General features: G+C 46.6%; 1 protein-coding gene across 1 annotated transcript in view; it reads right to left on the bottom strand.

Moving 5' to 3' along the window:
* Positions 1-9,985: 9,985 nt before the first annotated feature.
* LOC137429606 (uncharacterized) overlaps positions 9,986-16,414 on the bottom strand; it is a 31,763-nt gene continuing 25,334 nt past the window's right edge. Inside the window, exons 2-4 of the mRNA XM_068119652.2 lie at positions 15,414-16,096; positions 11,489-11,627; positions 9,986-11,363 (exon numbers count right to left, since the gene is read on the bottom strand). Of these exons, the coding sequence (XP_067975753.2) occupies positions 11,531-11,627; positions 15,414-16,096 (780 nt within the window). The 3' untranslated portion in view covers positions 9,986-11,363; positions 11,489-11,530. The remainder of the gene's footprint in view (positions 11,364-11,488; positions 11,628-15,413; positions 16,097-16,414) is intronic.

The raw sequence follows: 16,414 nt of genomic DNA, 5'->3' as shown, positions 1-16,414 counted from the left end.
TTAACGCGCTCAAAATTACGAGCTACTGAAATTTGTTTTGTTTTACAAAACCCGAATTTTGAAATCGCGCCATGGCTGGTCAAGGCGACGGGATGTCGGTGGGAGAGATAGACGGGGTAGAATCGACCCAGGACCGGGGGGAAATGTATGTGGAGGAGGGCAATGAGGAGGTGGTTGAGGAGGTTTCAGGCGCGCAAAATGGCGCTCTCCCGCACGAGGTTACGGGCGCGCAAAATGGCACCTCGCACATGGCTACGGCGGCCGCGCCCACGGCACAAGTGGGAGGGATTGACATGCAGGCCCTCATGGAGCAATATATGATGCAAATGCAGGCGTCCCTCAACCTGCTGAGGGACGAGATGAGGGCTAATAGTCAGCAATTGGGGAACCAGATGGATGCTCAGGGTGAGCGATTGGAGGGCCAAATGGGGGTAATGAGGGACGAAGTGAGGGGTACCAGTGCCCAAATTGGGAAGATAGACAGCAAATTTGAGGGATTAGACAAGAAATTTGAGGGGTTAGACAATGGGATAGAAGGGGTGAAACATGGGTTAACGGGGGTGGAAAATAGAATGGCTGCCCAGGAGAATCAGATAGAGGGGGTGAAAAATGGGTTAAGGGGGCTAGAAGATAGGATGGAAGGCAAATTGCGGGAAGTAGGGGAGCAATCCGCCCGAGAAATTAAACAAATGGGAGAGCAGATAGAGGAGGTGAAAATCGGGGTAGAAACCAAATTGGATGCTCAGAGGGATGAATTGGGACAGATGAGGGTGGCATCTACAAAAGAGAGGGAGGAGATGAAGGAGGAGATACGACGAGGTGTAAGCGAGGAGGTCTCGGGGGTACGCGAGGAGGTAAAGCGAGGTGAAAAGCGTATGGAGAAAGAGGTAAGGAATAATACGGCGAGGTTACAAGGGGGAATAGAGGGTCTGACGAGGGGAATGAAACAGCTGACGGTGGAACATACGGAGTTAGTGGAGCAGGTACAAAAGAACACTGCGGTACTAGGAGGGTTAAAAGCGACACAAAGAGACATCAAGGACGACTTGATAGCGACGAAAAGGCAATGTCAGATGGTACGTGAGGGACTGACAACGAGGTTGGAAGAGGTGACAGAAGTAATGGAGATGAAGGACCGGGAGGTGAGGACGCACATAGAGACGGTCAAGGTAGCCTTAGAGGACGAGATAGAGGAGACGCACCGGGAAATAAAAGAGGTGAAGCAAAAATTAGAGGAAGTGGAAGAGGAGGTGAGTGAAATTAAGAAGAGACGGACGGAAACTAAGAGAGAAATACAGGAGGAGGTGATGGAATATGTCCAAGGTCGGTGCTCAAATCGTGATGGTGTGCTCGCTAACCAAATAAAGAGTTTGCAGGTGGCGAAGGAGGTGCAGAGACGAGGTGCCAAGGTGAGTGGCGATATATTCGGAAATGCATATGATGTGAGGAAAGCTTCAGTCGGCTTGGGGGTTGATTTGGATCCGGGTGTTCGTGAGAGGCCGGTGGTGAAGTGTGCGACAGGTACGGTGTGTGAAGGAGGAGGTGTGCGAGAATGTTCGACTCTGGGGTGTGTGAGGAAAATGTGCGCGCCGAGGAGTGAGTGTGCTGTCGAGAGTGAGTTGGTCGTAGCGCGTGTGCGAGGGGGCACATGGAAGCGCGTAGTGGGGAGTGTTACGGAGGAAGTAACGGGAGAGTGTGCGCAAGAGGATGCACGAGAAAGGTGTGTAACGGACGGGTGCAGGGGAAAAGAGTGCGATGTCAAGAGTATAGGAGAATGCACACCTGTGGTGAGTGTTACAGAGGATGTAACGGAAGCATGCACGCCTGTGGTGAGTGTTACGGAGGGTGTAATGGGAGAGTGTGCGCGAGAAAGGTGTGTAACGGACGGGTGCATGAGTACAGAGTACGCTGTCAAGAGTAAGGGTGAGTGCGCGACCGAGTGTGGTGGTGAGAGTAGTAAGAGTGACACGGAGCGTGAGTTGGTTGTGGCAGGTGAGAGAGGATGTACACCTGGAATGGAAGGATGCACACCTGGAATGGTAGAGCGTGTGTGGGAATGCACACTTGAGTTGGTGGTGAGGCACGTGGTTGGGTGTGCAAGTAAGGGCACACCTGTGGTTGTCACAGAGGAGGTGACCAAGGAGGGAGCGCGAAGCGGTGTGTTGGTGAGGTGTGCGAACGACGAGTGTGTGCAAAGGTGTGCGGTGGTCAGGTGTGTGACAAAGTCGGTAAGCGGCATGAGTGTACCTGGGTGTGTCAGGGAAGGTGCAATGACCAAGAGCATGGAGACGGCTGGATGTGTGAGCAAGGAACGGGCTGCGGGGTGTGAGCATGCAAGTGGAGCATCGACGGTAACCGGGTTAGCGGTTAGAGCAACGTATAGCCGAATCGGGCCCTCGGTGCGCGCCGGGCAGCTTCGCGTGCCACGAGGACCAGCAGGGATCCGAACCACGGCGGTTTCGAAAGAACCGCCGTACGCGATCCACGCTGGGCCTCGCTCGGAACGGCCGCGTCCGTGCTCCACTAGGCGGAGCGGGCGGCCCGATAGGAAGGGTCGTCATGGCGACCCCTTTTTGCTGAGGCGTTCCGGCAGGTCGAGATCGGGCCATTGGACGGCTCTGTGCTGAGATGGTGCGTGGGATCTCGGCTAGGGTAAGCGTTCTTCCCTGCACCGAATGCCGGACGGACCCATCCGCTGGCAACGAACCACCCGCATTCGTTGCTCGGGTTTACGAAGCCGAGCTTTAGAGATGAATTGGCGCACCGAGAGGCTCTAGGGAGTAGACGGGTGATGATGAGGATAGTGATTTGGACCCGAAATTAAAAAGCGAAATGAATGATTGGCAAAGGATTGGCAGACCAATGATTGGCAGATGATTAGTAGTGATTGGCAAATTTTGATTTGTTGAATTTGGTGTGCAAAATTGGTAGTGGAAGATACCCGATGTGGTGGGATGGCAACTCTGCCATCTCTCACAATGGGGGCAAAGGAGCACTAGTCTTATGGGGTTTATGGCAGTGAAAACTAGCCTGGGAGGGTTAGGATATAATGATAGGGACCTAGAAGATGACCTTAGGTAACGTTAAGATTAGGTAGTGACAATGATACCTGTAGTGGGGACGCAGGTAGATTAGAGTGGATGATAATGACGTGGTATGTGCTTAGTTTAAAGGGAAGACGGGGAGCACTAAGTAAGCAAGGAAACAGGTAGATTAGATGATGCCGTGTGAGTGTTGGAGGTGTATTTAGAAGTGTATTGTGAAAAGTGTGAGGAACAGGTGTGATAGCACAGGTGTGCAACAACAGGTGTATGGAGAATGGATGTGTAGAATGAATGGTTGTCTGGAATACATGGAGTGTGGAATACATGGAGTGTGGAATATATGGAGTATTGGAATGGATGGTCGTGGAGTGAGTATGGGGGAAACTGTGGAGTGGAGTGGATGGTGCGAAGGTGTGAATGGGGGAAGGATGGACCCCCATCACGAATACCCGGGGAGGGTAGTGTAAGTGTTAGGTAGAGGGTACAGGTAAATTGTGGTTGGATATTGGCATCTGTGGTGCGGGTGAAACAATGGCATTTGGATGGGTGCATTAGTGTTGTGGAAATGGCTGGGCGTGTAGCCTGTTAGTGTGTGTAGTTGGTTTGGGCACTCCACCACTGTGAGGATGTCGGCCAGGTGAGGCCGCAGGTGGGCTCTGGGAGCCGGTAGTTGTTGTGGATGGGGCCCGAGTATCCGGAGGACGGACCCGGGTAGCCCAGTGCCAGAGGGCACCGAGTGGGGTGACAGAGCCAGGAGGGGCCTTCCCCAGGTAGATAGGTTAGGGTAAGGAGCAGGTAAGCTCGGGTGGCAACTGCAGTGGTGGAGGTGTGCAGGTGGGTAGACCTGCTGGGAGAGCTACATGCCCCAGTCCTGAAATTGTGCAAGGGCACAGGGAGTTGAATCCGGGGAGTGAGACCCCAAATTGAGAAGCACCACAGTTTGGTCAATGGGAATTGGTTTTTAGAACCCATAGTGTAAGATGGCCAATGGATTGGCAGGGAAAGACCCCGGGTAGTCTAAAGTGTGTTGAAGTCATTTAGAGGATAGTTAGGATTGAAGTCTCCTCACACCATCTGCATCCACTCACCTGGGATGACGTACCTCCACACCATGCCAGGTGGTTTTTGTTATTTTTATGATGCAAATGTTTTGGATTGTGAGACGCATCATGACGTGGGTGTGACATTGTGCTGGATGTTCCATCTCTTCCTCCTTATGAGGATTGATGATGAATTGGGTGATGGCAAATTTTGGTTAGAGGGATTGTGGGAACGAATTTGGTATAGGGGAAAGATGGGGAAGACGTGACAGTAGTGACGAATTTGTAAATGTGTAGATTTTGTAAATATTGGGTAAGGGCAAGGGTAGAGTAGGTGACAGGGGGGGTGACGTATGGTAGGGACGAGTTTTCTCACTTCGCTCTCCGTACGCACTTCGCCTTGCATTGCCTTGATTGATGTGTACCCTTGTGACCTTACCCCTTGCTCATCTGTGTTTCCCCCCCTTTGTCTCCCACATGAGGACCTGTGCACCACTGGGCGCCGAGGGGAGCGTGCGTGAGTCCGCCATTGTGCGCCCGGAACTCCCAGAACCAGCTGTCTGCATCGATGCACCACATTATGGACCACATGTCTGTGGCTGAGCACCACTTATGGACCCCATGGGTTGAGGCATGGCCCCTCTGCTGGAACCAGCCATGAAGGCCCGAGATCTTGCTGGCGGACCTTGGCCACAGGGCACCGATGCCCCACAGGTGAACCATACATAGTCGGCCCCTGTGGGCCATAAATAAATAAAAATGGACACGTTGGGTGCATTTTATTTTAATACAAATAGGCCACCAGCAAAGGAAGATGACAACATCTGGAAGAAAGTAATAGCCAGCAGAGGGAGCCGAAGAGCAAGAGACCATCTGCAGGGTTAGGGGTTGTTGTTTTTATTTCTATTCATTGAACAGTGATGACTGTGCACCGATTGGTGCTTGAGGGTGTTTTGGTGCGTTTATGGGTGCTTTCATGGTGCATTGATGCAGAGCAGACTGTCTCCCCCCAGAAAGAACAATCACAGGTCCTGGGTTAGTTTTGTAAATAAAGTAACGTCATTGTAAATAATGCTCCCCACCGTCAGTGTATATTTTGAAGACCATTCCACAATTCGGTTAGCTGTGGGCGTGAGTCTGTTAGGTAGGGTGCAATGGAGCAGCGGGACATATTTATTTATGTTTTAAAACTGTCGCACTCAGTGTCAGGTTAAAAGTAGAGGGAACTACACCTACGTGTCACACTAAGTTAAAGTTATAGGCCCGGGACGTACCTAAGAGGAGGAGGGTGCAGTGTTGCGGATATGAGGATTGTGGTTTTTTTTATTGTGTTGTATTGAATCGTAAATTGTGTGAAATATCGCCTTCCTGCCTCCAGTCTGTTGTATAAAGGTCAAAGGGCGTTCCGGTAGTTAATTCCATAAAGCATACATTGAAGGACACTATAATACCCTTGTTCAGTAGCTTATATCCTTATTATGTGTGTTAGGGTAAGGCTGTGTCTCCCATTAATTTAAATACTCCATTGCACCAAGTGAAATAAGAGTAGATCCCCTTTCATTTCATTTCAATGGCCAACTGCATTTTGGGCAGTTTTCTTCAACCACCATTGGCCACGAGGCAAGGTTGGGGAAGAAGGGCGGGTCTAGACCTCGTCATCAAGGGCGGAGCCAGAGGGCTGTGCCCACCAATCAGGGCCGAAGGAGCTCACCGATGGGCGTGTCCGGGAGGCCGGCGGCTTGATTTGCCCGCAGCGATATAAAAGAGCGCGCGCGGAAGCCGTGAGGGGAGGTCCATGACAAGAGTTGCGGCGAAGAGATCACCGAGAAGAGAGTTGAGTAAGGGATCCCTGAAGAGAGCAGCTTGAGCCACCGCAGCTGCATCAACAGCAGCTTGAGCCATCGAAACTGCAGCCACAGCAGCTTGGGGCCTGGACGGACGTTTTGAGCAGGGCCGAAAAGGAACGGCGGCTGCCAAACGCGCCAATCGTGCTGCAGGATCCGTGGACCTGCCTCCCCCCTCCAAGCCATCCACCTCCGCCATTCCTATCATCATTCCCCGTGTGAGTCGTCTTCATTTGTTCTGTCTTGGGGTATTAATTAAGCCAGTTTAGATAAGCTAGTATTTTCACTGTGTCACCTGCTTTTTCCATGTTCCCTGTATATAACCTTGACTGCTCCTTTTGCTTGTGTGTGTAAATAATAAATCCCGTTACTCTTCTGTACGTCTTCTTCTTCCCTCTTTACATTCGGTCGCTTTAGAGGTTTCCAAATTGAATATCTGTGGCGCGATCCGGCCAACGTTCGGGAATCGGGTTTAGTCGGGGAAAACTGTTCGGCCGCGGTGCCATCCGCTCGGCAAACAACATCCTTATCCGCGGACCATAACAATGTATATATATATATATATATATATATATATATATATTGTTGTGGATATGAGGATTGCATTTTTTTTGATTGTGTTGTATTGTATTGGAAATGGTGATGAACATTGTTGGATATGGCCCCTCCTGCCTCCAGAGTTGTTTAAAGATAAAAAGGGCGTCTCGGTAATTAGTCCATAAAGCATCCACGTCAGCCAATCATAGAATACCCCTGTTCGATAGCTTATATCTTATTATGTGTCTTAGGGTAAGGCTGTGTCTCCCATTAACTTAAATACTCCATTGCACCGAGTGAAAAAGAGATAGATTCCCTTCATTCCCATTCCAAAAAAGCTCCATTCCCCCTTTCGTCGATTGGCAATTACATTCCCTCCAATTGCCGCCATTGACCACGAGGCAGGGTCGGAGAAGAAAGGTGTGTCTCCACCTCGTCATAGAGGGGAGGAGTGAGCCAGCCACGAACAACCAACCATGAACAAGGGGTTTGGTTTGAGAGGGCGGAGGAAGAGTGTTTGGGGGAGGTTCGCAAAGGTTGAGGGGCGGGGCCTATATAACCCGCCGGCGGGGTGTTCCCGAAGAAGTGGAGTCCAGGAGTTGAGACAAGGAGGGAGGAGACAAGAGCTGGGTCATCAGAGAGTTGCACTTTTACTGAGTCCAAAGAAAGAGCTGGATCGTCAGAGAGTTGCGCTTTTACTGAGTCCAAAGAAAGAGCTGGATCGTCAGAGAGTTGCGCTTTTACTGAGTCCAAAGAAAGAGCTGGGTCGTCAGAGAGTTGCGCTTTTACTGAGTCCAAAGAAAGAGCTGGGTCGCCAGAGCAGATGCGCTTTTACTGAGACAAGCAGCTCCGACCCGACTCCGCGCACACGACAGGCTCGGTGGCATCAGCGGCCGTCGAGGTCCAGCCCGACGTCCCGTGCAGGATCAAGCTCCAGCCAGCTCCGTGCCGTCCTCCCCCTCCAGCCACACACCTCCTTCCAGCAATCCACTCTGCAATTCCCCGCGTGAGTCAGTGTCTTTGTTTGTTCTGTCCTGGGTAGGTAATTAAGCTTGTATAAGGAATTCACTGTGTCACCTGCGTCTCATGTCCCTGTAAATAATCGTGACTGCTCTTTTTGCTTATGTGTGTAAATAGTAATAAATCCCGTTACTCTTCTGTACGTCTTCTTCCTCTTTGCATTCGGTCGCTTTAGAGTTTTCCCGATTGAGTAGCTGTGGCACGATACGGCCAACGTTTGGGTTGAATCGGGTTTTAGTCGGGGAATAACTGTTCGGCCGCGGTTACACCACCGCTCGGTCAAAATAACATCTAATCCGCGGACCGTAACAATATTTTTATATATATATATATATATATATATATATATATATATATATATATATATATATATATATATATATATATATATATATATATATATATATATTGTTGCGGTTTTGAGTTTGTACAATAAAGGTTAATTTCTCCCTCATAGTTTAGTCACAATACAACACGTAGCCTCGCGATAGTTCAGTTATTTCTTAGTATGTGTAAGCATAGTCCTTTTCCTGTGTTAGTTTTGCGTTGAGTAGAATAATGAGAATTAGGTTCCCTTATTGCCTTATGCCGCCTTATGCCGCCTTTGGCTTTTTGGCGCAAATTAACACGAGGCAGGCCTGGCAAATCGAGGCAAGACCGAAGGAGGGCAGAGGAGAAGCTGACGGTAAGCGCGAGCCACCAATCAGGGCTCGAAGGGAGTGGCGGAGGCACTACGTCACAAGGTGGGGTTAGACCATTCGAGAGGGCTAAGGGGGTTGGTCATATAACCCGTTGCGCGAAGCCCCCACCGCAGTTCTGTAGAGGGAGGCACTTCAACAAGTTCAGAGTTCTGTGAGAGTTGAGTGTTGAGCAAGTTACGAGTTCTGAGAGAAGACGCGCATGGACCAAGCTATAAGTGCTCTTACAAATTGGATGCTCGGTTGATCTTGAGGCAGAGCCTCCATTGGGTTACGCGAGTGAGAGCGCGCCGGCAACTAAACGCCCTGTGTGGAAAACCGCCTGCCTGCTGTGCCCCTTGTTCGAGAGACGCGCTACAAGGATCCCTTCCACCGCCTGCTTGCCTTCTTTGCTGGACGTGCTGTGACCGTGGAGAGCCACGCCGGGCGAAGCCGTTCCTGGACGACCAAGTCATCACGTGAACATCATCCTACCTTCATTTCCCCCCTGTGAGTGTCATCGGGCCCGTGTCTGGGGTTAAACTTAAGACTGTATAAGACTGCTCTGTGTCTCTGTGCTTCTACAGATCATTGTACAGAATAGTAATTAAACCTGTGTTCTTCCTTTATTCGACCGTCTCGTCTTTTCCATCATTGACTAAGCATGGTACGAATAGAACCGCTCTAATCGGGTTCCAATACTATAAAACTACACGGACCACGTAGTACGCAATCCGCTCGGTGTACTCAAATTACACGTGGCTCGTGCGAGGCTTGATTCCCCGCTTCCGTTGCAGCGCAGGTACTTAGGTACGTGCGAACATCGTCCCGGAACCCTACCCTGCGTGCGAACATCGTCCCGGAACCCTACCCTGCATTTGCCCAGGAGGGGCGCTTAAAGTCTCTCGGTTGCACCAGCCCAAAAAGAACAAGGGGCTTAATCTCCCCTTGGTAAGGGCAGGAAGGGCGGCGAAAACCGTAACAATATATATATAAAATTGTCAGATGCTTATAATACATTATTTATTTATAATGAATGTGTAACACATCTGTTTACATTGTGTAATTAGCCTCCAAATTAATACTTTGGGAAATTAAGAGAGTGTGTTTTTAGCTCAACCCGATCGCTGTCTGAGCACGCATTAGGAAACCCACCCTGAAGGTATTGCAAATGCCTTTAGGGTCCATTTACCTCTTTCACTAGCAATCAATCATCTCTCACCTATATTGTGTAATTATCATGAGAATTGTCAAAAATAGCTGCACACAAGCGAGCTCGTAACAATTTCCCACCCCACCAAAGCAGCTCAGTAGCAAAAACATTGCCATGTAGCACAAATGAGTGCAAATACAAAGCTGAGCAACCATGAAACCAACAGGCCGGTTTCAGGGCTAACTGGCGGATCATCAGCAGCGGTGTAGAAGAAACCTGCGATGTTGAAGATACAAGCACCCTACCATGGGCAATGCCACAGTCTCCCACAAAATACATCCTAAAAGCCCAATTACATTGCTCACCTGTCATAGGCAAAAGCAATCAATAATCTCTCACCTCATCAACGCTATTGAACTGTGCAGGTCAGTTGGGAAACGGTGATGAGCTGCTTTGTATGCAGCTCTTATTGACTACTTGGCCAACTATCATCATGCAAAAAAAAAAGTATATATATATACTTTTTTTGTGGGAGACTGTGTGGAGAATATACATTGTGGGAGAATATACATTTAATTATCACTCAGATTAATGCAATGTGGCATGTTTGTGTGTCATGGATTCCCTAATCCTTTCCAGTTCTGAAAGAAGCACCTGCTCAACTCGGAGCAAGTGTACAGGAGGTTTATTGAGGTATAAGGGTAACATGCATGGTACATGATCGGCGCATCGGCCAGTAACGCCATTTCAGGAAAATAACATCACACAGCCAGCCCCAAGATCAACTCAGGGACTTAAGGATGTTTATCAATTAAGGATGTTTTTTAAGGATTAAGGACAATTAAGTTTATTAAGGATTAAGGACAATTAAGGATGTTTATCAACAGCTTCTCAAATCGAGACAGTCAGACCTTAGCTTTAGCAGAGAAATGGGGTCATATTGCCCCCATGAGCCTGGGATTCGATTGAAATCCCTTGCATGTGCACAAATACACCAAAAAACAAGTCAACAATATCTAGGTTGGAGGGAGATGGAACTTCCTTCAGCTCCAACTCACTCCAGTTAAGTGTAAAAGTGCGTGCCCACGAAGTGACAGTCACAATATCTATATCAACGATTCTGACTTGTGACCAAGCATCACTTTTCATGTTTTAGTATCTATACACAAAAATGAAACGGTCCATAAAAGTTTGAAACTAGTAGTGTTCCTATGATCAGTTTTATATTGATATACTAAAGTGACGCAGTCCGCCATTTTGCAAGAATAGGCTCAAGGAATCATAAAAAGTGGCAGGATATTACATTTGCTGGTGCAAATGGAGGGCGCTGTACTATGACGCACACTGTCCTTGAAAAGAGATATTAAGCCGGCTGTCCTGTCTGATATCACTTGCTCGTAAAGCTGTACTCAACTCAAAGATCAGATTTTACGTTTCGTAAAGGTCGGCGGCAGGGCCAGTGCCTTGGTCAAATAATACTTCCCTTTACGTACATTATGGGATCACTGCGGCCGAAAGGGGGAAACAGGTGTTGCGAGCACCGAATTAGCAATTTACCTGCGCAAGCGGGTTTAATGGTGCAACCAGCAGGCCACATTGGTCATAAATATCGATCGGCTTTGCTTTCGATACAATAGCCGGTTCGATTTTGCCACGGAACAACATTTTACCAACTAAACAATCTTCATACCAATGTCCGAGCCTGCAGGACACAGATCAACCAAAGGGATTTGCACTGAAATAATTTGAGACCGAGCCTTGGAGTAATCCTGCACAATGTTCCATAACCGAATTAGCTGCTGTCGTTGCTCCTTTTACTGCACCAAACGACCAGTCCGGCCATGACAGGAGTGAGCACCACTGGTATAGAAATTAAAAAGCCCAACATTTCAGCAGGTGGGTCCTGCAGTACAGAAGGCTCAGGGGTGCACTCCGACAGGTAGACCCGATGCACGTGCACAAAAAGGGTGTCCACTTCTTGGCTGGGCCAGAAACAGCCAGCTATTTCAGAGGCCCTCACCGTACAATCGGTGAGCTCACGATAGTATCTGCGTGTCAACAAAGATGGATCAACCATAAGCATCCAAAAGTTGATGCGTAAAGTAGATAAATGTCTGATTTTTATCGGATCAGCAGATCAAGGAGCGTCTCAAGCTACCCAGAAGCCCTGCACCTGCGTGTGAGGCTCCAGTTGCAGGCGGCTGGTGTACTCAGGTTAGCCATGTGTGTACTGTAACCCTTCAGGCATACCGCACCCATGATGTACACCAGTTGGTTTTCGTGGCACGCATCGACTGCAAATGCCACTACACCTGCAAACGACAGAAACCGTTTGTTGTGCTCGACCCAAAACGTGTGTTGCAATGGGCATGGCATTATTTAATTTACAATACCGTGGGGCGCAAACATTTTGTTGTTCACTTTTAAAAGTTTTATGGTCAGCATATTTAAACGACATTCAAATAAAATTGATATTTAATATCCCAATCTATTGGTTGAAGCTGCACTTTTGCACCTCCGGACAATAAGCTGGGGATCGAAGGTGTAAAAATAATGGGAAGGAGAGATGTGAAAAGGATACGATGCATGATGGATGGTCTTGGAAAGAAAGAATACCAAGCTCAGAAATAATGAAGAGATTAAAATAAATGCTCGCGGAGAAGACTTGCTTCGTAAGGTCATGTGCAATGAAGGTCAAAAGATGAAGCTCCAAGGAAAGCAATAAAGGTTACGGTAGAAAGAAGAAAGCCGAGAGGACGTCCTAAAAAGGGATGGATTGAAAATGTCAAAAAAAATAAAAATGGAATATTTGTCTTTGCACGAAATTGATGCAATGGATAGATCCATATGGAGGAATGGCATTATACCACTGAAAACACTGAAACCACAACCACTGAAAAAAGGGGGAAATGGTTGGAAAACATTTGTTGGTTGCATGAATTCCTATAAACAAAGGTGTTGTCTCTATGAGTTGGACATTTTATACAAAATAATATTCAAACCCTCCATGATTCCAGATTATTTTTCATGTGCAACTAGGTAGGTACATGCAACATACAATCCATGCGCAAGGTGCAACTATAAGTTGAATTTGTGTGTAGTACTGAGCTTTCATCTTACTATAATTCACCAAATGTCCGTCTGTCCGTTCGAAGGTACCGCAAAAACGGCTCAACCGATCGCAACGATATTTTGGGTGGGTAATCCATTAAACCAAGGACCCCCTGGGAGTAAAATAGGCTATATTGTTTTTCCAAGTTTTCCAGTTTTTCCAAACCCGATGGAATAATATTTACCGATATGAACATTGATGTGGCTTTTATTGAAATTCTACAAATACTGTTTAAATTTTGATGACAATTATGAACTTGCCGCGAATGCGGAAGTGGACAGATGACAGCAATGCGTGGGTTTGATAATATCCCAATACAACGGTCATTCAATTGTAATGTTAAATCGTTAAACGTTAATTCTGTTAATCGTTTTGTTAAAGTATCAATTGATGATTGGAATCGAGTGAATACAATTACGATTTTGAATTCGTAATTGTGTTCACCCAACCGTACGGAACTTCACACCAGGATTTAAATATTTGTTTATGTCACGAATGTTGTTAAAAGTTTATTTTTTATATTAATGTTATTTAATTTGTGATTGGAGTTATGCTGTTTGGAATGAAAAAAGAGATATCGAGTTCAAGTGAATGACGAAATGCCGTGACGGTTTTACGTTCTAAATGTGAATTCGCGGATCGCCATATGCAGATTTGCCATTGACTGGGTATGGAACAAACGTACCTGTTTGTTTGCCAACGGGTACGTTTTTCATGGAAGTACTTCACGAACTTGCTGTCCATGTCTGATGTGCGACTGAAGGTGCTACACTGCTACAGGAATGTGGAATTTATTGGTTTCATGCTTTAGCATTCGCCGTTTCTGCATTGTCTGTTTGCTCCTGGCCTCCCACCCATGCATAGCACGGGTACCTCACTCGTATTTCAAATACAGACTTCAAATACAGTGGAAAGTTTGCAAATACAGACCTGGCTTTAAATACACCTCTTGTCGAAAAAATTAAGAAATAAACAAGAAGACGTCATGCAGAGCACAATACTTGCAAAATCCACCCCTCCCCCCTCCCCCCATATCCCCTCCCCGCCCCCCTCAAATAAAGGTTGCCATTGATCCATCAAATTGTCCATTTCATCAAGATTAAAATTGATGATCTTGATCAAAGCTCGAGTCAATAGGATTAAAAGTGATGATTTTTCAGATTAAAATTGATATTAGAACTTTGACCTCGAGTTGACCTTTTTACATCAAAATAGTGGGTTTCCCAATTCAGTGAGGCACTATGCAAATGTTGTTCAATTTTCAAGTCAATCGGATGAAAACTGATATTGGAAGCTTGACTTTGTGTTGACCTTTGACCTTTCGCTCTCAAAAATAGTTGGTTTCCCAATTTAGTGACTCAATATACAAATGCTGTTCAATTTTCAAGTTAATCGGATGAAAAATGGCGATTTTAGAAATTAGACCTCCAGATGACTTTTGACCTAAAATCAATAGGCTTCTCAATTGTGACGACCTCCACAACTTGATGAAGTTTCATGACGATTGGTTTGGAAATGTGATTTGTTGGCGAGTGACAGACAAACAATAACAAACGCAACCGACCAATATACTGTCCTGAAAAATCTTCGATTTTGCAAGTAATAAATACTGCATGTGTATATGTTTTAGTAATAACGTGCGTGCCCCAAATTGACCAATTGTCCTTTGTCAAGGGAAATACCATGTAGTTAATGCACACGATTGCAATAGATAAACAAATAAATGAAAAATCACTCATACAGCGACACTTAGCAAAAGAGAACAAAGTAGAATGGCACTCGGTAGAGAATCCTTTTGACCTCAAAAATAATTGGTGGTTCAATTATGTGACCTGATATGCAAATCGTCTTCAAATTAAGTTAATCGGATGAAAATTGTCGAATTTTATAAATTTGGCCTATGTTGACATTTTCGCCTATGTTGACTTCAAAAATAGTCGGTGGTTGGTTTCAGTAAGCTGATATGCAAATCCTATTCAGATTTCAAGTTAATCGGATGAAAATTGAGGATTTTACAAATTTGAGAAAAGTGGTTGACCTTAGGCCTATGTTGACCTTTTGGCCTATGCTGATCTCAAAAATAGTTGGTGGTTGGTTTCAGTAAGCTGATATGCAAATCCTATTCAGATTTCAAGTTAATCGGATGAAAATTGAGGATTTTACAAATTTGAGAAAAGTGGTTGACCTTAGGCCTATGTTGACCTTTTGGCCTATGCTGATCTCAAAAATAGTCGGTGGTTGGTTTCAGTAAGCTGATATGCAAATCCTATTCAGATTTCAAGTTAATCGGATGAAAATTGAGGGTTTTAGAAATTTGAGAAAAGTGGTTGACCTTAGGCCTATGTTGACCTTTTGGCCTATGCTGATCTCAAAAATAGTCGGTGGTTGGTTTCAGTAAGCCGATATGCAAATCCTATTCAGATTTCAAGTTAATCGGATGAAAATTGAGGATTTTAGAAATTTCAGAAAAGTGGTTGACCTTAGGCCTATGTTGACCTTTTGGCCTATGCTGATCTCAAAAATAGTCGGTGGTTGAATTCAGTTAGCCGAAATGAAAATCCTATTCAAATTTCAAGTCAATTGGATGAAAATTGAGGATTTTAGAAATTGGAAAAAAGTGGTTGACGTTTTGGCGTATGTTGACCTTTTGACCTCAAAAATACATAGGATTTTGTCGGACCACGAACTCTACCATTTGGTGAAGTTTCGTGAACATTCGTTTAAAATTGTGACCTTTAGGTAAGTGTAAGTGAGCGGACAGACAAACAAACACACAAACCGGAGTGATCAACATACTTGTCCAAAAAAAAAAAGAAATTGCCAAGTAATAAACAACTTGTTCATCAAAAGCAGTCCAGTTTTTTGTGGTTGAAAATATATTAACCAACAATGTTCGCTCATTCTGAACAATGTACCCGTGGTATCGCCATCGATTAAAGATTGATTACTTGGGAATTCGAGCAAGCGGGGTCTGAGAAGCACTGACCAAACAGCCCGAAGGCGAGCAGGTGTCCACATGGTATCTGGATGGTCATCGCGCGTCTTCACCAATCCATGTTGTTCTTCCCACTGGTCCTCCCGCAGGCCCGCCTGCAGGTCCTCTCGCTGGTCCTCCCACAGGTCCTCCCGCAGGTCCTCTCGCTGGTCCTCTCGCAGGTCCTCTCGCAGGTCCTCTCGCAGGTCCTCTCGCTGGTCCTCTCGCAGGTCCTCTCGCTGGTCCTCCCGCTGGTCCTCTCGCAGGTCCTCTCGCTGGTCCTCTCGCAGGTCCTCTCGCAGGTCCTCTCGCAGGTCCTCTCGCTGGTCCTCCCACAGGTCCTCTCGCTGGTCCTCTCGCTGGTCCTCCCGTTTGTCCAGCTCTCTCTGGTCCTCCCGTTTGTCCAGCTCTCTCTGGTCCTCCCGCAGGTCCTCCCGCCCCACTATCCACCCAAAGACTGCAAGAATCAAACACGTAAAAAAAGGAATAAACTTCGCGAATGATCGTTCTGAAGATTGTAGTTCTTGTTTCTTGGGTTGTACTTGTGTCTGACAAAGAGAAGTGCTGGGGTCGTCTGTGGGCAGATCTTGGATCCCGGAAAAGCGAAGTACAGTACAGTAGTTTGACTTTGCGTTTCTCCTGCGCCACCAATGCACCGCTCGCGACCCGACTCGGCTCCAAGTGCTAAAGGTTTTCTACTACGTCAATATCAGACTCACGCCCACATCCCGCCTTTAATAATAGAGCTGTCCCGCCTTTTATTGACTGAACGCACACCATCGCCAGCGAACCAAGAATAAACACCTGCCCTACAATTAAGGAGCATCACCAATGGCGGTTTAAGGAGTAAACGCTTTGTAAAGGAAGAGATTTAAATCATGAGTAAGTTATTATTGAGAACATACAAATATGTTTTTGCTCACAGAATGTACTTTGATGTTTACAAAACATTTTCATATGCGATGACTTCCAGACGACAACGGTTCGGATCGTCATATGTACACACACACACA

The sequence above is a fragment of the Myxine glutinosa genome, chromosome 6, assembly GCF_964187855.1.
Source record: "Myxine glutinosa chromosome 6, kmMyxGlut1.1, whole genome shotgun sequence".
Classification (NCBI taxonomy): domain Eukaryota; kingdom Metazoa; phylum Chordata; class Myxini; order Myxiniformes; family Myxinidae; genus Myxine; species Myxine glutinosa.
The sequence above is the reverse complement of the archived record's forward strand: the minus strand, read 5'-3'. Positions and strand labels throughout refer to the sequence as shown.